We start from the raw sequence: 22,959 nt of genomic DNA on the forward strand, positions 1-22,959 counted from the left end.
CACAGCCAGTTGTCTGTGATTTCAGTTACATTGTGTGGTAGAAAAAAAGATATCAGGCAAACACTCATTCAGATCAATACAGTTGAGGTATTTATGTCGCCTCCTATTGGCCGGTTTGAGTTTGAACATTGTTTCCTTGAATTTATCTCAACATTTGTATCAAGACTCCAACCAGACAGCTGAAGATCAACGGGAAGTATTTAGGATGAGGAAACCAGAGAAGAAGGAGTGTTAAGAGGAAAGGAGGAAACAAGTGATGAGAGGAGCAAACAAGAGGGGAAGAATAAGGGAGGACAAAAGGGGAAAAAGAGGGGCGGAGGAAGAAGGCAAGACGAAATTAGGAAACAAGTGAAGGAGGTGAGTAAATAAGTAGGTAGGAGACAGGGGAAGGGAGGAAGGAGACGGGAGGAGAAACCAAGGCAGGAGGTGGAGGAAACAAGGGAAGGGGGAAAGAATTGTGGAAACAGAAGGAAATGAGAGCAGGATATGGAAGAAGAAGGCCAGAGGAAATTAGGAAACAAGCGAAGAAAGGAGGAGAGGAAATGAGGAAACAAGGCAAGTAATGGAATAGGAAAGGAGGAAACGGGCGGGGAGAGGAGGAAACAAGATGAAGAAGACAGGAGAAACCGAGATGGAGGCTGGACATATAAAAGGAGGAATAAGAGGAGATGAGGAGAAAGAGGAAGGAGAGGAAATTAGGAAACAAGACAATACAGGAGGACAGTAAATAGAAAGGGGAAACAGAAGAACAGACGAGGAAAGGGGGAAGGAGACAAGGGAAGGTGATAGGAAATGTGGAAACAGCAGGAAACGAGAGAGGAAAAGGAGAAAGAAGGAGACGAGAGGAAATGAAGGAACAAGTGAAGAAAGGAGGAGAGGAAATGGGAAAAGAGGAAACAAAATGTGAAGAGAAAACGGGGAGACAGGAGGATGAAATTAGGAAAGAGAGGAGCAAACACACGAGGAAGCAGACGAACAAATATGAAAACAAGTGGGGGGGGGGGGGGGAATAAGGGATACAAGTGAAGAAAGGAGGTGAGTAAATGGAAAGGGAAGTAACAGGTGGGGAGAGGAGGAAACAAAAGGGAAGGAGACGGGAGGAGCAAACAAGGGAGCAAATATGAAAACAAGTGGGGAGAGGAGGGAAAAGGGGGGAGAGGGAACAAGGGAGGAAATAGGAGAGGAGGAACCAAGAGAGGAGAGGAGAACACGAGGTGGGAGGAAACGAGGGGGGGGGGGGCGAGATGAGAGGAAATTGAGGATGAGGAAAGAGGAGAAGAGTCAAAAAAGGAGGAGTGTGTCTTGAAAGAAGCGCGCGGTCTGAAAGCGGTGGAAAAAGTGAATATTCGGCTCAGTTCAAAGGCAGGCGGCGAGCTGCAGCGCCGCGCGAGGAGGGGGAGGAGGGGGGATGACTTCCAGATTTACTGTGGAAAGTTGAAAGAGTGTCGGCGACCGCGCGCGTGTCCGCGAGCGCCTGTCAGTGTGTGTCTGCGTGTTTTGCACGTGCGTGCGTTACCTCTTTCTTTTGCGTGTACATTTCCCGTGCGCGCGCGAGAGAGAGGTAGAGAGAGGTAGAGAGAGAGAGAGAGAGAGAGAGAGAGAGAGAGAGAGGTAGAGAGAGAAGGGGAGGGGCACTTCACTCTCTCTCTCTGCCTACTTTGCATATTCCGCGTGCCTCGGCTCGGCCATATGGGAAAATGCAACTGAAGGAATTGTCGGCGGGGAAAAAAAACCGCGCAGGCAGGAACACGCGAGCGGAGCGGCGAGAGTTTGAGATCATAACAAATCGGAGAAAAGTTGAAGCAGAAGAGGGGGGAAAGGAGAGAAGAGAAGGGGCGGGGGGAGCGTAATAAAGCAAAACAGAGAGAGAAAAGGGAGAGACACGCGGAGAGAGAGAAAAAGGGAGAGATTGTGTGCGTTTTCTCCCCATCTTTGTGCGGAGGAGAGGAACGATGTATTGCGCGTACACCATCCCCGGAATGACAGGCAGCTCACTGATGTATTACTACAACGGCAAAGCGGTAAGACGGACACTTCCATCCCTTGTAACGGCTCGCTCTCTTCCTCCTCCGCGAGGGCTTGGGGGAGGAAGGGGGAGGAAGAGAGAGAGAGTGTGTGTGTGTGTGTGTGTGTGTGAGAGAGAGAGAGACAGGGAGAGGGAGAGAGAGAGAGAGAGAGAGAGAGAGAGAGAGAGAGAGAGAGGAGGTGTGAAGGTGAAGAGTGTCACTTTTTTACACACCAACTCCGAACAGCGCGTCGGGTCGCGCCGCGCGTCAAAGCGCGAACGGACTGTGACTGTGACTCTGTGTCGGTTTATGTATTTATTTTTTAGGGAAAAACAGCGATGCTGTTGTTTGGGAAATAAAAGTGCGCGCGCGCGTGTGTTTGTATGTGTGTACGTGTGTATGTACGTGTGTATGTACGTGTGTGTGAACGTGTGTGAGCGCGCGGAGCGGGGAAAGTGACCGTAGCTGCCGTAGAGCGACTTTGGTGAGGACGCGTGTGTTTACAGTGTGCGCGTGTCACACCTCAGCTATTTAATATATTTTATAAATATATATATATATATATATATATATATATATATATATATATATATATATATATATATACCAACAGGGAAAATGTAGGGACAATATATATATATATATATATATATATATATTGTCCCTACATTTTCCCTGTTGGTCTTCCGGATTTTGCGCATCTGACACTTCCAGATTCTTCTGGTAATAATCGGCTCGCAGCTTTAATTTTTTGTCTTCCTTTATCGTTTACTTCTATATTTATTAAGGAAGTAAACGCGGGAAAATAGCAGCCTAATTATTGGATTGAGTGAATGATTATTATTGTTTCTGCTGTGGGACGTGACGACACACGTGTGGTTTGTTTGATTGTAGACGTATGGCTTTTCATATTTAATTTGTAAATACCTTCCTCTTATAAAATATAGATTTTCTTCTGCTGCAGTTTCGCCTTAAATAACGTTTGATGTGTTATTATAGCAGTGCTCTTTTTTTACCTATAATAAAAAATAAAAAGATGATTAGAAAGGTATATTATATTTTATATTAACATCAGTGAGGTTCTCTTATTAATCCTGCTGTTCTGAATCCCTTTTACATGCCGTTAAAATAAAAATGAATGCAGCAAATTCTGAACATAATGAATTTGGAGGTCTACCCATGTGTCTCTGAACAGTGTATTAAATATATAGTATTCATAATTATTTCTTATTTAAAATACACTGTCTCAAATAGTTTTTTGTGTTTTTTACAAAAGGAGCAAAATAGATGTTCGAAAGACAGCAAGTATGAAGCTGTCTGACCTCCTATGAACCTGTCTGTCTGTGTGACCCCCACCTGTAAAACACCAGTCACGGGGTGAGGTGATTTAGAGAGATGGGGGGGGGCTAGAAATGAGAAACAGCATGTAAAGCGAAACGAGGGTGAATGAATTTCACAGGTTTTCTCGCTTAAAACGCAGGAACGTGTGCGAGTCGCAGGTGCAAATGAAGACGGAATGCTGGGATTTCCTACAGATCCACCTGTCAGTGAACTGCCTGTCTGCCTTTGTCTCACCTCTGACTCTTAATTGCTGCTTTGCAGGAGTTTTGAGAGGAAAGATAGAGGAGATGTGCAGCAATGCGGAGGGGAAGTCATCATTTAAAATAATGAAAGGGAGTTATTTGTCCAAATAGTTTGAGATCTGTTATCGTATTAGCAATAATGAATCGTTTTGCAATTAATAATGATAATAGTAAGAATAAGAACGAATGAGATGCAAAACCGTGGCTGTAAATATTTGTCTACAAAAATATATTAATTAAAAAAACACAAGTTAATATTGGATTAAAATTAAAAATTTTGAAAATAATATTTTTGTAATTTTTTTTTTCATTTCATTTTCAATTATATAAGATGAATGAACCATATTTAATTCTCGCGTTTTAATTTATATGTTCCATTTCTGAGTGGATTTAATCTCTTGTGTACATCCAGTATTATAATGTTTTTTTGCAGACAAACAAAATCGAATGTCTGGATATTCTTGCCAACCTTCTCCTTCACCCTTGGCTGGTGTGGTTCCCAGTAATCTGTGTTCAGGTGCTTCGCTCGCCGATGTGACCTGTGCAGCTGGAAACAGAGCGTCTGTTGTCCGGACGCCGCCGCACCAACAGTCGCCTTCTGTCTACTTGGCGCCTGCCGGTTCTCCGGCCTCGGTCCGGCCGCCGAGCACTTCAGGCCCCACGCCGTCCGCCCCGGAGCCTTATGCCTTTTTTTGTCCCCGCTCTCTCCCCGTAGTTCAGGGCCCTCTTTGTATCTCGCCCCGCTTCGCTCGGAGCCGGGGCTCTTCAGCGGTGCCACGCCGAGCCCTGTGGCACCGCTTTGTTTGGCGGCCGGCTGCTGGATGGCACATTGTGCCGACGGTCTTGATCTGGTGCCAAGCTCCTTTCCATCTTCGCCTCACCCCTCCTGTCTCACTCCGACTGTCTGTGTTACAGCTTGTTTACGTCCGGAGAAGAGAGAAACGCACACGCTCCCGTCCGTGGCTGCGTTTGCAGCCGTCCGGAGGCTGCAGCCGGCCGGGTTGGAGGCTGCTTGGTGGCTGTGTGGTTGTGTGATTCGGGCTCACTGTGTCGGGGAGACAGAAGTGGAGGGAGTGGAAACTGGGGCAGAGTGGTCGGGGAGGAGAGACAGAAAGGCTTCGGACAGATCTGCTGCAGCAGCAAGCCGCGGCCCGGCGAGACCAAAACAGTGGAGAGGCTCAAGGCTTTGGTTTGGGGAGGGCAGGAGGGGGAGAGAGGAGGAGGAGGAGGAGGGTGAGGGCCGAGGCCTGCACTTCGGTTAGCGGCTGTCGGCTCGCTAACTTAAGCTCCAGCGGCTTAATGAGGCAGCAGAAAGCTCGCCTTAAACAAAAGGCCTCATTTAAAGCCGGCCCGGCCAGCCGGCTATTGTTATGCTAACACAGCATTTGAATATTCAGTAAGTTTTAATTAGGAGGGTCCTGAAGCAGCCTGCCAAAATCCTGCAGTCCTCCCTCAATGTGCAGCTACAGGAAACGCACACTTTAAACACTTTAAACTGATTATTCTGTCGGCCTGCCATTTAGTCTGCGGTCGCTGCTTCCACGAGACAAACGCCACTCCAAATGTGAGAAGAAGATTTTAATTATTCTTTTTTTAATTCACAGGGGTTTTTTTTGGGGGGGGGGGGTTAACATACTCCAATTACAGTTGGATACAAAATAATATTTCTTATATTGCCTTTTCAATTTTTTACTTTGAACACTTCACATTTTCACGTGTTCATTCAAATTGATTTTTTCTCATTCGTGGCAATTTAGATGTATTTATAATTCCATTTGAATTTCATTTGGTATTTTCGACAGAGGGGGTCAAAGGTCAAGGCTGAAATCTGCTGATAAATCCCGGCGCGGAGGAACAATATTGATATCATTTTCTCACATAACCGACCGGTTTGATTTATGAAGTTTGTGTGAATGCCGTGTTTCTGTTTTCATCGATGAAAAGGACAGAAGCGTTATGGCATTTCTCTTTAATGATTCTACCGCGACTCGTGGAAACATTTGAAATAAAAATCTCTTCTGGTCAAATGATAAAAAAATGACTGCGCCCTCGGTGGCAGACGTGCAGACGGAGGTGTTTCTGTGTTATTGACAGCGTGGTCTAATGGAGAGAAGCTGCATCTGTTTGCTCCTGTCATTTTCTTTACATCTCTTTCTTTTTTCTTTTTTTATATGCAAGCATTAAACCAATGTGTTTTTCACACATTCATGCACGCTTTGTTCCATCTATGAGGAGTTAATATGCAGTAAAGGCCAGTTTTAGATTGTGTGTCTGTGTGTGTGTGTGTGTGTGTGTGTGTGTGTGTGTGTGTGTGTGTGTGTGTGGACATCCTGTGTGCTCAGTAGGCTGGAATTAGAGCACAGCATGTTATGCAATTATAACTTTATAAATAGACGCATTGTGTGTGTGCGTGTGTGTGTGTGTGTGTGTGTGTGTGTGTGTGTGTGTGCAGGCCTCTATCTCCATCTGCTTGAGTTACTCTGTTTGAACAAGTAAAAAAAAAGGCAAATTTAAAGCGTGATTTTGTGTGTCTCTCCTTTTTGTGTGAGCGTACACTCTGAACGGTTGCTGTAAGAATGTGTGTGTGTGTGTGTGTGTGTGTGTGTGAGTGTGTGTGTGTGAGTGAGTAAATTTATAAAAGTGTTTGTGTTTATTTCTCTTACAAACAAAGAAAGCATGTAGATTCATATGTGGAACACATGTGATCGTGTCTTTTGTTACCTCTTTATTAGGATGAAAAAATTCCAGAAACATGGAAAAATATCTGTGTGTATTGTGTTGCAATGTGTGTGTGTGTGTGTGTGTGTGTGTGTGTGTGTGTGTGTGTGTGTGTGTGTGTGTGTGTGCGTGCGTGTTACCCTCTGATCTTTACTGGAGGATCAAAAACAGTGCTTGTTGTGAGTTTCTTCTTTTTTGTGTACAATGATGAACACATTTATGCTGTGAAAGTGTGTGTGTGTGTGTGTGTGTGTGTGTGTGTGTGTGTGTGTGTTGTCCGGCCCTTTAAAACCAAACACACCATTCAGGCTTTAACTTAATCCTTCTGCATCAGATTATCTGATACTGATGCCGCTGATACTCACGCTGATACACACACACACACACACACACACACACACACACACACACGGTTCAACATTAATGCTTCTTTTTGACCAAGTGGGTCAGGAATCTCCTTGCCAGCAACGAGGAGCAAAGTTAATTGTGGAGTTTAATCTTTATTGAAGTAAATGAATCCGCATCCTCGAACGCCCCCCAACCAAACTCCCGTTCCCAGGGGAAACAACATCCCTGCTTGTTCTTCAACCCCTGAACTCTGTCTTTACCCAGCTGTGTTCCCTCGTGAGGGCCCGATCGCTGCACCTTATTTCATTTAATGTATTCCTTTATTAAACGAGGACAGTGCGCATTAATAAACATTACTGTAAATGTGCCACGAGGACGTTTTATCTCCTGTAGTCAATGGACACACGGGACAGAGTCGCCCCTAAAACTCTCAGCAGGGGTGAGACTTGTCCCATCAGGCATGTGGGTGCTGGTTTTACCAGCCCGATGAGGCATTTGGGTTTCCCCGAGCAATCCGTTAATCCGTGTTGTTGAGCCCTGACACACACGTCCATATTAGGAGTTCATTATTTTGTTTGGTGATTCATTTCAGGAGTAACAAAGTCTGAATTTCAGCATTGTTTTTTTTATGTAGAATATTTGACACACCACACAAAAGAAAACCCCTCCCTCCCTCCCTCCCTCCCCCCTTTCTCCCCCCAAGCCCCCTAGAAACCTCCCTAAACCCTCCAGCCATCCATTGACCATCGTTGTTTACTAGTCCGTCTCACAAAAGTGTGTGATGCTTTCAGATATTGTTCCGTTCCAAACTCTTTGTTGGTTGTTAATGCTGGATTTTTTTTTTTTTTTACAATTATACAGCAGAATATTAATCATAAGTCAGCTGTCATCTCTATTCTTTAAGAAATTAATCAGGAAATTCTACTTTTAAATAGTGACTATTTAAAAAAAAAATATATTATTCCATAAATCATCAAATAAATGACCCAGCATGAAAATAATTGCATTTGGTGCCACACCCTTTAGAGATTTATAGAAATATCAATTTTTTAAATTATTGATATGCTTTGTATGCGTATGGCGAGTGTTACGGTGTGTTTGAGGAAGTCAGAAGAACGAGACTTCTGTCTTTCACGACCTCCGCTGCTCATTACTAATGTAAGGCGAGGCTAATTAGCAGGTCATTAGTGATGTCACCGCTGTCACATGTGTGAGATAGAGATGTCAGAGCGGCTGCAGATGTGTCGCTGATAGCGGCGCGTTTTCCTGTTTAATCTTGCATAAAGGTGCGAGATGATTTCCATACATTTGTGCTTCGCCTGCTTTGTGTACGTTTTCTATCATTTTATTTTAAATGCGCTTTAATAGCTCGTGGTTCAGTTGATGCTCGCCTCCGTACGTTGTTAAGCTTTAATGTCAAATTGAGGTTCATCTTTACTGCTTGCTTCTATTGATGTCTTCTTTGGGGTTGTTCATGTGTGGTTTTAGGTCGGGGGGGTTTAATGCAGCCTCACTGTGTCCTGTTGAATCGTGGCTCAGAGTCAAATGATGCGTGATGTTTTTTGTTGTCAGGGGTTATAAAGAAAAATTCAAGTTTATTTTATTATTTATAGTTTCATGGCGCTTTAAAAGAGACGAGGTGAACTGTGAAGGCAGCATGTGGCCTGTATGATTAAAGGCCTGGGCTGCAACATTACAAACATGTGGTGTTTTATATAGTTGTTCTCGGTGCACGCTGTTCTAGTTATTTTATATATATTTCAATAGATGCATCTCTACAGGACCTCCAGATGTCCTCACATTATTATTTCATAAATATAGGATTTTAGAAGTCTTTATATTGTCTTGCAATTGCATTTTTATCAGATTTTATTTTCATTCACGTTAGAATTAGTAAAATTTCTTCAGACGTTTTGAAGCGAGACAAACTTACCTTTATAAAGTGTCTTGTCCAACTGAAAGGAATGTCGATTAGGATTTAGTGGCATCTAGTGGTCAGGTTGAGGATTGCAACTAACTGAAACTTCTCCTGCATGTCACGTGTGTTGAAGAATTCTGGTGTAAATAAGACAAAAACACGAAAAGTCTTATCTACAGCCAGTGTTGGTTTGTTCCTTCTGGGCTTCTGTAGAAACATGCTGATGCAACACGGAGGACATGCTCCCTATGTAGATATGAAGGGCTCATTGTTTCAGTTGGTTATGCATTAAACAAAACATAAATTATAATACAAATATTACATTACATTGATACATTATACATAGATTCTAAGATCCTAAATGCAACACACTTTCTTCAGAAAATGCACATGTAATTCATGGTGGACCTTTAACAAATATCCACCAATCAACTCAAAAAAGACAAGCTGGGAAACAAAGCTACTTAAAAAAAATGATGAAACCATGATCACAATGATAACATTGACCGTGTGGAGCTAATGATCACATAACCATAATGTTGAAATGTTGAAATAAATACTCAAGCCAGCTCTGCAGGTCATCTCTGATTCATCTGTTAATAGCTCCATGTATTTACAGTCCAGGCTCTATACTTGCGTCGCAGTGCATCGTCTTTCCGACCAGCGATCAGGTGCCTGAATGCAACTGGGTTTTGTCAGAAAACCGGTGAAAAGAATGCTGTATTTCTGGGAATATTATGCAGGTTGTGGAACAGAAACTGCTCCGTTTTCTCTCTCTGTCTTTATAAACACTTTGGCTTCAACGCTACGAGGTCGCAGCTGCCACAATGTACATGCATATCAACACACACACATACACACACACACATAGTCGAGTAGTGAGTCATCTGTCCGTGTGTGTGTGTGTGTGTGTGTGTGTCTCATGAGGGATGGTGGACTGTAGCAGAGCAGAATGGGTCAGCATTCTCTGGATAGCTGGATAGTTCCACCCTGACCTGTCCATGGGAAGAGAAGCTCTCCGTCTCTGAGTCGCAGGTTTGAGTCCCGCTGTCTGACTGAGCGTCTGCCAGCCCGAACAAACCTCCGAACATCAAGGTCAGCTGGCAGATGGGGACAGGCAGCGGCAGCGGTAGATGTTGGTCCGTGTATCTGGTTGGCTGGCTGCACGTCCTCGCAGACCGCCGAGCCACAGAAGCCCCTTTTAGCTGCACGTACAGTAACAAGCCATCTGGCGGCCATATTGGAAGTCGAGAGACTATGCGTGGAGTGGTGACGAGGCAAAATCCCATCGCTTTCTGGAACTGTTGTTGGTCAATTTCTGAAACAGACAATGTCTTGTTCGTTAGCATCTAAAAATCCATCCGTCCGTCTGCTTTCTATATTTTCTTGAGGAAACATCTTGCTGGTGTTTAGGTTCGAGGCTGAGCTTCGTGGGTTACACTCATGGAGACGTTTTGGGTTAATGCAGCTGTGGTGGTTTTGTGATGCTGATCCTGAACAGTGAGGAAACATTCTGAATGACATCAGCTTTCCCATCGGTCCGGTTTACGCTCAACACATTAACAAGCAGGGCTCTCCTTAGAAGACACGGAGTTTATGCATCTGAGGACGATCCGTCAGACCACTTCCTCAGGTCTTCTGGGCCGTGTATCACCACGTTATTGTAGCGGTGTGTAGCAAATGTGTCCTGGGCCACGCTGAACAACCGACTATTCAGCTGACGTTTAAAAGTGGAAGCACATACTCATTCTTGCGTCAATGGAAATTCCCAAATTGCCTAAGCTGGCTTTGTCTTTGAACATTTCAAAAAGCCCCCAAAGATATAGTGTCAAGCATGTTGGGTGAACTGGTTTGCATGTAACTCTGAAGGAATAAATCCTGTTCATAGTTTTGGTTTATCTTCTTCTTCATTGGATTTCTGGCAGACGAGGCACAGGAGGATGGTTGCCTCCGGCGGGGAAGTGAGATCGAACCATCATGGTCACTCTGAAATATTAAAATATGTAACGAGCCTCTGTGAAGTCACCTTTTTCAGCAGGTTTCTGAAGAACTGTTCAGTCCATCATGGGGGTCTATGAGGATTGATTTGGAGTCACCCTCACGTGGCCATTTGAAGAACTGCAGTTTGTGGCGCGTGTGGTTGGCCTCGGGTCTCAGTACTGCAGGTTGCCACCTGGTAGAGACACATTCCAATACCATGTGTGAACTGACAAACTCACAGCTGTCCGCTTGTGATCAGATCACCCGAGATGGATATTAATCCTCGGTCTGAACATATCATGACTAATAATCTCGGGTGCTGAATCAAGACTCATGGAGATTACAGTATTAAAACAAAATCTGACATGGCAAATTGAGGGGAAAAAAAACAGCCAAAGAGTTATCCAAAGCAAACTTCTTGGATATGATGTGGACGATATGAAAAGGTTGTGTCACGATGATCCTGGCCAAAACAATTGCGATCCACAATTTTATCCTGATAATCATACAGTTATCCCTTTATCTCACATTTCGAAACAAAGAAATATCTATTTTTCAGTTATCATAGATAGAATCATCTTTTTATTTGTGAGATAGTAAATGACAAATAAAAAAGAATGGATACATTTAAAAAAAATACATCAGGTGAGTCTTTTTGATAATTCCTGGAGGCATACTTATTAAAACTGGTCTCTATTGTTCACTTCTCTAACATGACAGCAATTTAGACATCTTTGTTAGTTCACTCGTGACGATGTCCACGCTTATCCTGATAATGGAACGCCATCATGAGTGTTTTTTTGTCACGATCCTGTGTTTCATTCGCTCCACTTGAACTGCAGTTTCCTTCATACCATTCTGGCTTCGGTTTGAATGGATGGAAAATTAATGGAACGTCAGAACTTTATGTGACATTTGGCATCGCTGTAAATCAAACATTCCACAGCGTTGATGCTGCCGCTATAAGGCTACCGTTATTACACTAAGCAACATTAGTAACATTTAAAGAACGTGATTTATGCATGCTTAAATGTGATACTCCCGATTGCAGTGGATGAAGCGCGGATGAGTTTGCAGCGGGGGATTTATTCAGAGCTTTGGGTTTGTGTTACTCACTCAGCTGCAATTTCATAAAACATTAGAAAAGCCCGGCTGGGGTTTTATGTCCCGGACTGTTGTAAAAACGCTGCCTGTGCTACATTATCACTCCAGCTCTGATTTCTTTGTGCTACACGACATGCTCCCTCTGTGTTCAGGAGTATTCGGTTTCTGTGCTGCCGTCGCTCCCGTCGCTGTTCGCTGGGAACGCCGACGATCGTCAACGGCTGATTTGCTGCTTTACGTCTGCATTTGTGCATCTGTGTGTGTGTGTGTGTGTGTGTGTGTCCGTGCTAAAGCCTATTCTCATATGTACTAAGCACAAGCTTCACAGCAAAAGGCGGGCTTAAGTAACTTAACATTTTTTGGCGAGAGAATAAAGAAAAGTTGTGTGTGTGTGTGTGTGTGTGTGTGTGTGTGTGTGTGTGTGTGTACTGTATGTATGTACTGTAAGACACCACTCTAAACCAGGGCTGACACACTTGTTCACGGTTGAGTCCACACACACACACATATCAAAGTGGAAAATAGGGCTGCTGTTGTTTTGTTAAGCGTGTGTGTGTGTGTGTGTGTGTGTGTGTGTGTGTGTGTGTGTGTGTGTGTGTGTACTTTAGTGGGTCAGTCATGCTGTGGTGAGCTGTTAGGGAGGCTGCATGGACTCGCTGATTAACACCGGACAGCTGTCACACTTTAAACAACAAGACGACAACACAATGCAGCACGGCAGCTAGCGGTGTGTTTGAGCTCCGACAGCTAAGACACACACACACACACACACACACACACTGTTAGCAGGTTAGTGTCAGTGGCAGTGACAGCTCATGTGAGGACCGTCTAATTCAGCGTTCAGTCAGCGTGGTGGATGAGTGTCTGAGCCTTTATATGGTGCCTTCAGGTGTGCCTCATTCAGTGGAAAGTTTTAGAGATTTTGTTTGATGATGCATTTTTTTTAAATGAAGGATTGTATTTTTCTTTTCTTCTTCACAGTGAGATTTAAGGACCCGTTGTGAGGACGTTGTGTTGTATATGTAGGGTGGAGAATTGCACCTCCAACCCCGGCAGTGTTAACGCCTTCATCCATGTCAGACTGAGCAGGCGGCGACCTCCGGTTCTGAAAAGTCAAGCTGATGTGGAACTTCCTTAAACCTAAATCTTTCTTTCTAACGGCCATTTGGGGCGGGGCTAGCTTGTGATTGACAGGTTGCCGCCACGCCGTTGTTTTCAACTTACTTGAACTCAATCAGTGTGTTTTTTCTTTTTATGCGGCGGTGTCACCGAGGCGACGTCAGTCAACCAGTGTGGTGTTAATGCTGGAATACATCCTCTGAACACGAAGTCTGTCGATCGATATCAGAGCCCGGCGATATCAATGCTAATAATAATATTAATGAAAAATCCCAATATCAATATATTCATAGAATGAAAAGGTGTACATGGAGGCTCTATCTATCTATCTATCTATCTATCTATCTATCTATCTATCTATCTATCTATCTATCTATCTATCTATCTATCTATCTATCTAAAACAAAAGGTTGTGCATGTGATCAAACATCTGGTCGAAACGACGGCATCTGTTTTCACTCTCCATCCATTCAGATCTGTTTTACGCTGCTGTTTGTACTCAAATGCATCTCCAGCCAACAGCATCACTGCTCTCACCCCCATCTCTCTCTCTCTCTCTCTCTCTCTGTCTCTCTCTCTCTCTCTCTCTGTCTCACACACACAAACACACCATCAATAGCCATGGTGATAGATGCTACCCAGCTTCCATACAGTGCTTGTTTTCAATAAGTCGGCCATACCTGGTCATAGAACAAAGTGGAAAGAAAGAAAGAAAGAAAGAAAGAAAGAAAGAAAGAAAGAAAGAAAGAAAGAATGAGTGAGTCAAAGACAACAAAGAGGAAAAAGGGAACGACGTAAAGAAAGAACAAACAGAAAGGGATCCTGCAGCTCTGGAGTGCTGAAGTAATCAGCTCTTTGATCTACTCCTTTATTATTCCAGTGTGGGCCAAATAATGTAGTCCTGATTGTGTTGCTGGCAACCAGTGGGCTTCCATATGTTGGCCATTAGAGGCTCTTACTGGCTGCGTCCCTGCGCTGCTGCTGGAAACGGCTTCTTCTGCGGTGGTTTAGATGGGTCACAGGTTCAGCCCATGACAGGGGATTAAGAGTTGAGTTAATTTATGTGATCACTGACAGGATGTATGATCTGCAGAGTGGCGTTAAGTTAAGGGGAAACTGTCAGAAGGCACCGCACGCCGCCGCACTGGGCGCGTTGAGCTTTATTGAAGTCGCTCGCCTTTGACAAAAGTGTTCAATGACGACAATGTAATGAACGGCGTAAGACAGCGGCAGTTGAGGCGGGCGGATTTGGTTGATGTGATTGCTGAGGATTTCTTGTTCAAGAGAAAACGCGCCGACCAATCACAGTTGTTACAGTCTCCACGTGGTATCTCCATGGCAGCCGTAACCCCGACAAGAAGTTCCGTTTTTTTAGGAGTTGTCCACCAGCTACATCCATAATCCCTTAATACGTAAATCCTCCATCAGCAGCCTGACGACCACGTCCATTAGACCGCCACACCACTTGACCCAATGAGATATCCTCCTGAACAGTCATTGCCCAGTTTATCTGTTCAAATTCATGGATATTCCTGCTCTCCAGAGGTTGATTCCAGATTATTTTAAAATGCCAACCGTCTGAAGTGAGCATTACTTTGGCCCATAACTATTTATACTGAAAACGATTGGCTCGGTATTAAAAGAAAGTATTGATCATCTTGTTCCTCAGAGGATGGACCCTTGACCTTTCCTTCAGCACTATCCTCTGCACAAACTTCACATCTTTACCTTTTTTTATGGGAAGCCGCCATCCTGTCCAATATGGTGGCTGCCGTTTTGGAGGCAGACGGGCCGTTTTCTGGTCCAGTTGAAACAGGACCAGAGTGCAGTGAGTCAGTCCACCCAGGCGGCCGACACTCTAATCCGTACCCTCGTTTTTATGGCTCACCAGGCTGAACGGTGTTCGCCATGAGATGTCCCGTGGACCAGTCCTCCCAGTTTGAGCCCGTTAAGGTGTCCTTGATTTACACCGTCGGGCTCTTGGAACAACCTCAGAAGCAGGAACGTCTCCAGAGAAACAAGAGCATCGAGCGCTCTGCATCCTCTGGCTTCTATTTACCAATTTAAAGTTGCTCTTTTCCCCCCAAATATTTTTTACATCAGCTTGATTTTTATTCTCTGCGAATTTGAACCGGGATCAAATGGAAGCAAAGTGTTTCAAAACCGGCAGTTTTGGGATAAAGCTTGGCAGAAAAAGGGGATGCCCAAATTTAGATCAGACTACATCGTCTGATCTAAATTTGACATTCCCCGCTAACCGACTGTGTCCCATCTGTGGGACGCCAACTCTGTTTGCATTCGTTTCTCCAAATCTCACATAATTGTATTGTGTTTAATCCTTTCCATCTCATGTTTTAGCCACCTTAATTGGATTTTAAAGTGCTTTTATATTCTGGAGAGCCGGGGCGCGACATTCAAAATAAATTTCCATGCAGAAAGATTATCTTTCGGATTTCAGCAAAGAAGTTAAATTACGGTTGTTTCTAGATTTGCCGAGCATGAGGAAACATTGAAGAGATTTATGAATGAGATTTCTGACCTCGATCACCTCCTCAACATGTTTAGAAGATAACTTCATACGCAGTCAAACTCACGTTCATTTAAAATGTTCTGGTCTGTCAACACCAACAAACCAGAGTTGATAACTTTCAAATTTGTCCGACGTGGACGTGGTGTGTCGATGGTATCAAGAGCTCCGGTGATGTAACGCCGCGGCCAGATTGGTCTCATGAGCCTCTCTCAACAGTAAGAGGTCAAAGGTTAAAGCGGCTGCAAGCCAAAACCAGGAAGATGAAGGATTAAGTGTGTTAATGTATGTCAGTGTGTTTAGTGCTTTAGTCCTCTCTCTCTCTCTCTGTCTCTTTCACTCTCTTTGTCTCTCTCTCTAACTGCTGTATTCAAAAGCACTAGTGAAAAAAAGATGACTACAAGCCGGATGTTTTTATGTCAGTGTTTAAAACTGAAAATGGTTCCTAACCTTAAAGGCAACATTAATGGTTGAAGCTCACTCAGTTCATTTTAAAGTCTAAGAACATTTAAATGACGTAAATATTTCATCAATATCAAACAATCAGAAAAAGTTAAACCACCAAACTTTATCAGATTAGATAAAACCATTAAAATTGCACTTTATCAGATACAATTCAACTGTAGTTAATACGATACAATCAAATTGTAGTTCATCAGATCAAATTAAATGATAGTTTATTAGCAAAAATTAAAGTGTCCTTTATCAGATCAAATTAAATTGTAGTTTATTATCAAAAATGAAACTGGATTTTTTTCAAATACAATTAAATTGAACTTGATACAATTGAACCCAGTTTATCAGATAGGATGAAACCCTGAATCAGCAGGTGAACAGCGTTCCTGCTCGTCACTCATTTCCTGCGGCAGCCATCTTAGCGTTCGCTTTGCTTTGGGTTGGCGCGTGTGCCGGATGCTCCGGTTGCCATGTTACGCCGTTGTGGTGAATGAGACCCGGGCGCCTGTCGCCCAGCTTGCATCACCGTGGCAACGGGATAACTGTGACCCAGCATCCCACCGGCAGCCGTGCTCGCTGCTCCCCACTCTCCGTCTGCACACTCTTCAATAATTAACATGCCACGGCAGCCATCTTAGCTTTTGGCTCGGTGTAGGTGCCTGCCGGCGCGTTGCCTCGGCAACGGGATCCCTGCGACCCAGCGCTCTGGTGACGTCGGCGGTGTTGTAACGCTCCAACTTTCTAAGTTGGGATGCACAAATCTGATTCGAGTGTCATGGCAGCCATCTTAGAGGACGTGAGACGGTTAGACAAACCAGGGTGACGCACGCACACACACACACACACACACACAGACACACACACACACACACACACACACACTTAAAGCCATCCAAAACAAACACATATGTTAAGATCCAAACACATCCCCTGATTTAAGAGCGACAGTTGTTTGAATTCTTTAATAATCTCCACTTTTCTGGGCTTATTTGTGTTCACTTTTCCTCCATCTGTCACTATTTTACTGCAGAGTTGTTGTTTACAGCCTCTCAGAAGGCCGGATGTCCTGTGTGTATCCAAGGTGACGCACACGTGTTGGGCTCACGACCTTCATGACTGTACAGTACATGTCATCACTTTCATTTATTTACACAGTGATCATTTATTTATGAAGCTTCATTTGGGAGAGTGTGGACGGCCGCCACGTTGCAAAGGATCAAACGGAAAAGCCGCAGGAAAATGAAACACGGGATGGCATACGATCGAGGGAAACACTCGCAAGCACGGTGAACGATCCCGTCGAGCTTTTATTTACTTTCAGTAAAATCAGGTGAAATCGTTGAGTCCCTTTTTAACATCCGATAACAATAAATCAGTTTGTCTTTGGAAAAAAAAAATGAAAATGTTCACTGCACTTACTCAAACGCACAAGATGTGTGTGACACGTGCAGCCACACACACACACACACACACACACACACACAAACACACACACACTACCTCCTACACTCTTGTTTTCACCCTGACAGCTTGGCTGCCGCAGAGAGCAGAGGTTCCATTGGCTGCGTGCCCTGCATCGGGTGTTTTGATTGGCTGTCGGGCCGGCTGCCACCATGCCATCTGAGAGAACACGTGGTGTGTGATTGTGTGTGTGTGTGTGTGTGTGTGTGTGTGTGTGTCATGGTGGCAGCAAACAACCAATGGAAAAACTTGCCACTACGTCTCCCTCTCTTTGTGTTTGTCTCTTCTTTTGGGTTTTCTCTTCTTCTACATCTATTTCAGATGCTGAAAACCAGCAGGTGATGTTCTTTGCATCTATTCGCCTTTTGTAGTGATGTGATAAAGGGCTCTTTGAAATCAAACCTGGCTCTCGTCTCTTAGAGCAGTGGCTCCCAACCTGGAGGTCAGGGCCCCCCAACGGGGTTCCGAGACAAATCTGAGGGGGCACACGATGATTAAAAGGATGAGAAAGAAAGAAAAACATCTATTACACACAATTATATTTTTCATTTCTCCGTCGTACCTTGAAATTGTGCTTTTTCTTTCTTGTGAAATGAAAATTAAGCTATTTAGCCGTCTGTAAATCTGTCTAATGAATGAGTCTGACAAGGAGGCACACTTTGGTTGAACTCATCATACAACTTACCACGAGTTCCCAGTTAGCATTGATTTGCTTTTACAGGCTGTGAACCAATTCTTCAATAAGAGTTGGGCATGATGTCAAAGAAAAGTCCACCGCTGATTGGGATGGAATACTTGACATCTGGTGTTAAACTGCGTTTTGGGTAAACGGATAGTGCTTGACCACATAAAGGTCCACTTGTGAATGCCTCCAAAATCGGCTGAACCACCTTGTGAGATGGTCAGGGACGGATTGTGACCACATTGAACACAAGTGTAAATGGAATCGCCTTTTAAATCCACATAAAACTGATATGTAATGCTCCCTACCGGCTTCTGGAGCTTCGGTATTAATCAACAGCGAATAATCAAAGCTTCGGCTAAATGGCGGCGTTTTGAGGATGATGTCTGTCTGGCCATGCTCGGCTGGAAGCCCGTGTATATAATGCAGCCTCTGGAGGCTTTGGCTCAGCCCGTCCAGACACAGTGATCGGATCTGAGGATTGGACACTAGAGACACATGTGACCAGGTGTAAATGCAATCAGGTTATGTAGATACCATCTGGATACAAGACACATTTTAATACATGGTGTTGAAGAACCAGATCAGGGGTCGAGGGTCACTTTACTGGAAGTCATTGTTTGCAACTTGGAGTCTTTCATCCACCCATGTGGTGTCCTCCAAATTAAATGGTAATATCATGTGCATTGATGCCCTCTGGAATGCTCCTATGAGTAGGATGACATCATTTGTAAGTCTGTCCGACAGTTGGGGGCTAAGGGCCTCGGCCAAGGGCATCTCAGTCGCAGCGATGAGGTCACTGTGGGTCACAAGTTAGAGCTAGATTTTCCAGTTGCACCACGGTTGTTGGCCCTCAGTCCTCAATCTGCACTCATGTTGAAGTGTCCTTCAGCAGGACACTGATGGTTATGGCTGTGTGTCTACTTCTGGGCGTACATTGATTGTCACCTTCTTATGATCAAAAGTAGGTTTCATGAATATGTTATATATTAGCCTTGCATCACATTTTCAGAAATCCACAATACCACGTGGTTGTTGTGAGATAATTGGTTTAGTCTCGTCTGATTATTTATAAAAGCACTAAATGAGCAGTCGGACAGCCAACTGGCTGAACAGCAACTCTTTACCTCTGCCGTGTCTTTGTTGTTGTCTGTCTTCCTCTTTTCTTCCTTATTTTCGTCTCCTGCAACAAAGATAATTCCTTCCTTCCTTCCTTCCTTCCTTCCTTCCTTCCTTCCTTCCTTCCTCAGTTGCTATAAATATATCAAAAAGTGGTAAAGCAGCAGGTTGTGGTTTCAAATTCCTGATTAACCCAGCATCCACGCTGTCATTGTGTCTTTGGGCAAGATACCAAATCCTCATCAGCTGCAGGTGGTTGAACTTTGACCTCCAACCTCCCAGTGAAAGTGGCAAGACACACACTCCTGTGTGTCCTTCTGTTTGAGACAGAAACAACAGAAACATTATAGTAATGATAATAAAGAGATGATCTAGTACGATAGCAAATAAGGGACTTATATTTTAATTTCAACAGCCACTAAATACTCAATATTGAAAAATAAATCCACAAAATTCATAGCATTGAAATATTTTACTTTGAAAACCATATCTGAATTGATTTGTTCTGAATACACAACAATTACAATAGTAATATGCCATGGCTTCATGTCCCAAAATTCAAGTGAAAAAAAATAGATTCAGTTTGCTCATGTTCAAATCCCAAAATTCTAATAAAAGAATAAGTTAATAAAACAGCAGTCAGATTTGACAAGCAGAGGGCTGTTGTTCCCCCTGGTAGTCGTCTTTGAGTTTGAATTAAGCATTTCAAATATGACTTCTCTCATTTGCTTCCATTATATGGACAGAATGGGTTTTGAACCCAATCACTTTCTCAGTGTCCATCAGGACTTTGTCACCCTCTTGATCTCTGTCTTCCAGGTCCGGGACATGTTTAGCCTAGCCTAGCACAAAGACGGGAAGCGGGAGAAGCAGCCTAGCTTCCAGTGTGAACACATGCTGTGAGTTGTCTGTTGAAAGGATGTATAGAAACGTAAACGTGAGACGTCATGGTTTCAGATTAGGAGTCGCAAAGTCAAACAGCCAAGGTCTTCAAAAGTGAAGTAATACAAACGTTCTTTTTATATCTCTGTTCATAACCAGGCCACTGTTTGTGTGTGTGTGTGTGTGTGTGTGTGTGTGTGTATGGTGTGTGATATTTCCGTGTGTTTTATGCGTCTTCCCCATTCGGCCTGTCAGGACTGTAGATCGAGGTGGTTTGCTCGCTAACTATGGCTGGCAGTCGGCAGCATGTGGCAGTAATTAAATCAAAGGAAATTGGTGAAAGGGTGTGTGTGTGTGTGTGTGTGTGTGTGTGTGTGTGTGTGTGTGCATGTGTGTGAGGAGGGGGGGCTCCTGGTGGTTGAAAGGAAAATGGGAAGCTAATAAAATGTGTGTGGAAGAGACTCGTAAAGAGCTGTCACCTGTGGAGAAATGTTTTTGTTCTCCGGCCTGAAAACCTGCACGCAATCACACACACACACACACACACACACACACACACACACACACACACACACACAGCTCATTTTTCACTTGCACAGATGGGGAAAGCATGTAAACACACATGGGATTCTGCGTGCACGCATTTAAAATAGATTTGGAAGAATTACAACTTTTTTAATGAATGTATTATTATCCTGATTATACAATCTAATAATAACATTATTATTATTTGTAATACTTATAATAATAAACGTAAAGAAGCAATGTCAGAAAATGAATTTGAAAGTTTAAAATTAATATTTTAATTGATCCACTTTTCCAGCAAATAATTTGAGAGCTTTTATGTGACATTTTTTTTATAAATCTTTATTTGAAGACTGTCTTCTGTCTTCAACTAGCAGGAAGTGTATTTATTGATACAGGCTGTTTTAGTGGATGTGTGTGAAGCCTGATGCCACCGCGATATTCATCTTTCCAATATGAAAACCATGAAATCACAGAAAGTGCATGTGACATGTCAGATCAGGATTCTGGATGAAAGTGAACGCTGATGAGGTTTCCTCACAGTTGTTAGTTGTTGTACAGAAACGATGACAACAAACAACTTGAAAACATTTGTCTAACCTGCACAATGAGCCCAACCGTTCAACTATAAAACATCTCTTACATTTATTTTTTTAACATACAGCAGATGTTACTTACTTCTGCATGAAGCTGCTCTCAGCGGCGTGAACTCGGCCGATGCTTTGGGAATTTAATTAAAATAGAAACATGTATAATATTGAGAAAAACAACACTGAAAAAAGGAAATTTCTTGTTCAAAATGATATGAAAGATATTGTCGCTATACGGAATTGATATCAGTATACATGGTTTTTTCAGAGGATTCATAACGATGAAGAATGCACCGGGTAGTGTGTGTGTGTGTGTGTGTGTGTGTGTGTGTCTGCACAGTTATGGAGCCCTGAGGTCTCTGAAAAGCCACAGTGAGATTCGTTATTTCCTTCCTCTGATGGGTCTTTCTCCTCTCAGACTCACACACACACACACACACACACACACACACACACACACAGTCCCAGACCTCTGGCTATTTCCTGTGTCAGGGGGGACGTTATAAAGCCACATTATGTTCTCTATGAGCCTCCATATTCCCCCATCACTGAAATCATCCTGTGTGTGTGTGTGTGTGTGTGTGTGTGTGTGTGTGTGTGTGTGTGTGTGTGGGAGATGAGAAGACCCGACTCAATTTCCTGGGAAAGGAGATGTGAATGGCTTTGATATTAGCCTACACACACACACACACACACACACACACACAGAATAATGGCCTTTACATACCGGAGGTGTTTTATTTCCAAGCCATTAATTTCTCACACGTCAATATGTTTTTTTGAACTGTCGGTTTTGTCATGAGTACTTTCAGACAGAAATATTACGCGGTGGAAAAAAGGAGCTTTTTTTTGGGTCAGTTTCTCTGAACTTTCTCACTAAAGGCGTCAACCGATCACGTTGTGGGGAACGGGTTGAGTTCTCTTATATTCATGAAACATCACAGAGGCTCAGTAGTCCGAATCAAGACGCCAGACTTTATTACTCCTTTCAACCTTGATGAAGGCAGCACAGCCCAGATCTTTCCATTCTTACCTTTCACAATAAGAGTCCTGGACGTTTGCAGGCGAGGATTTAATGACTTGGTGCCCCGGTGTGTAGATGACTTTAGTGTGATGTGCTCCAGAGGTGCGGATCAAACAGAAACAATAGAGATGAGCTGCAGTATTGACTTTGATCAGCAAAGTTTTGATTTATAGATCACTTTCTATGTCATAGAAGAAGCTCCATAGTTTGGCATCGTTGTCTCATCTGTTCTTTGTCCTTTCTTTAAGACCCAGAAGGTTGCGATGGTTCTCTATAAAAGCCAGTCTTCTCGCACCATCTTGATTGACTCTGAGAGTTGAGCTGGCCATATCAAAGAATGTGTTGTTGCTTCTGGGAATTTTCTTTGAAGTTCATAATTCTTCCCAAACAGTTACTGTGAGTGTCTTGGTTCGGAAAATGCTCCAATCATGTCCAGCAATGGAATCCACAATTTATTTCAATGACTGATGGTCTGGTTCCAGACCTCTGATGCACCTCCCACGTCCCTGTGCTGTTGGCTAAGGTGCTAGTTGAAAGCTTTTTTACCATATTGGTGAAGCGGAGCACAGTGTACATTAACTATTATGCTGCGAAACAGCAACTAAATTGTATTCCGAAATATATGTATTTTTAGGACAGCACAGCAGCATAATAAGTGAGTGGACAATGAAAGATGTACAGAATATGAGTTTAATAAATAATGTATGGCCGTACCTTCCTGGTGATTAAAGGAGCGGCTGTGAAACAGTGGATAAACACATTTAATTTCCTGCACATTCTTCACAATAAATGTCCCTTTTTTATTTTTATTTAGAAGCTTATATGTTGAAGCAGCAGAATCTCGAAATGTTTTTTTTTTAATCAACAGTAACTTAACAGGACTCAGACTGCAGGTCTCAGCTGGGCTCCAGCCCTGG

General features: G+C 43.4%; 1 protein-coding gene across 5 annotated transcripts in view; it reads left to right on the forward strand.

Moving 5' to 3' along the window:
* Positions 1–22,959, forward strand: part of tcf4 (transcription factor 4) — a 210,642-nt gene that overhangs the window by 143,268 nt on the left and 44,415 nt on the right. Inside the window, exon 1 of one of the 5 annotated variants that reach the window (XM_084035292.1) lies at positions 1,856–2,021. The exons of 3 other annotated variants lie outside the window; for them this stretch is intronic. In XM_084035292.1, coding sequence (XP_083891418.1) covers positions 1,953–2,021 — 69 coding nt within the window. In that variant the 5' untranslated portion in view covers positions 1,856–1,952. Of the gene's footprint in view, positions 1–1,855; positions 2,022–22,959 lie in introns of those variants that run through there. One more of the 5 variants, XM_084035291.1, reaches the window with a different exon arrangement.

Source organism: Eutrigla gurnardus, assembly GCF_963514095.1.
Source record: "Eutrigla gurnardus genome assembly, chromosome: 19".
NCBI classification, from domain to species: Eukaryota; Metazoa; Chordata; class Actinopteri; order Perciformes; family Triglidae; genus Eutrigla; species Eutrigla gurnardus.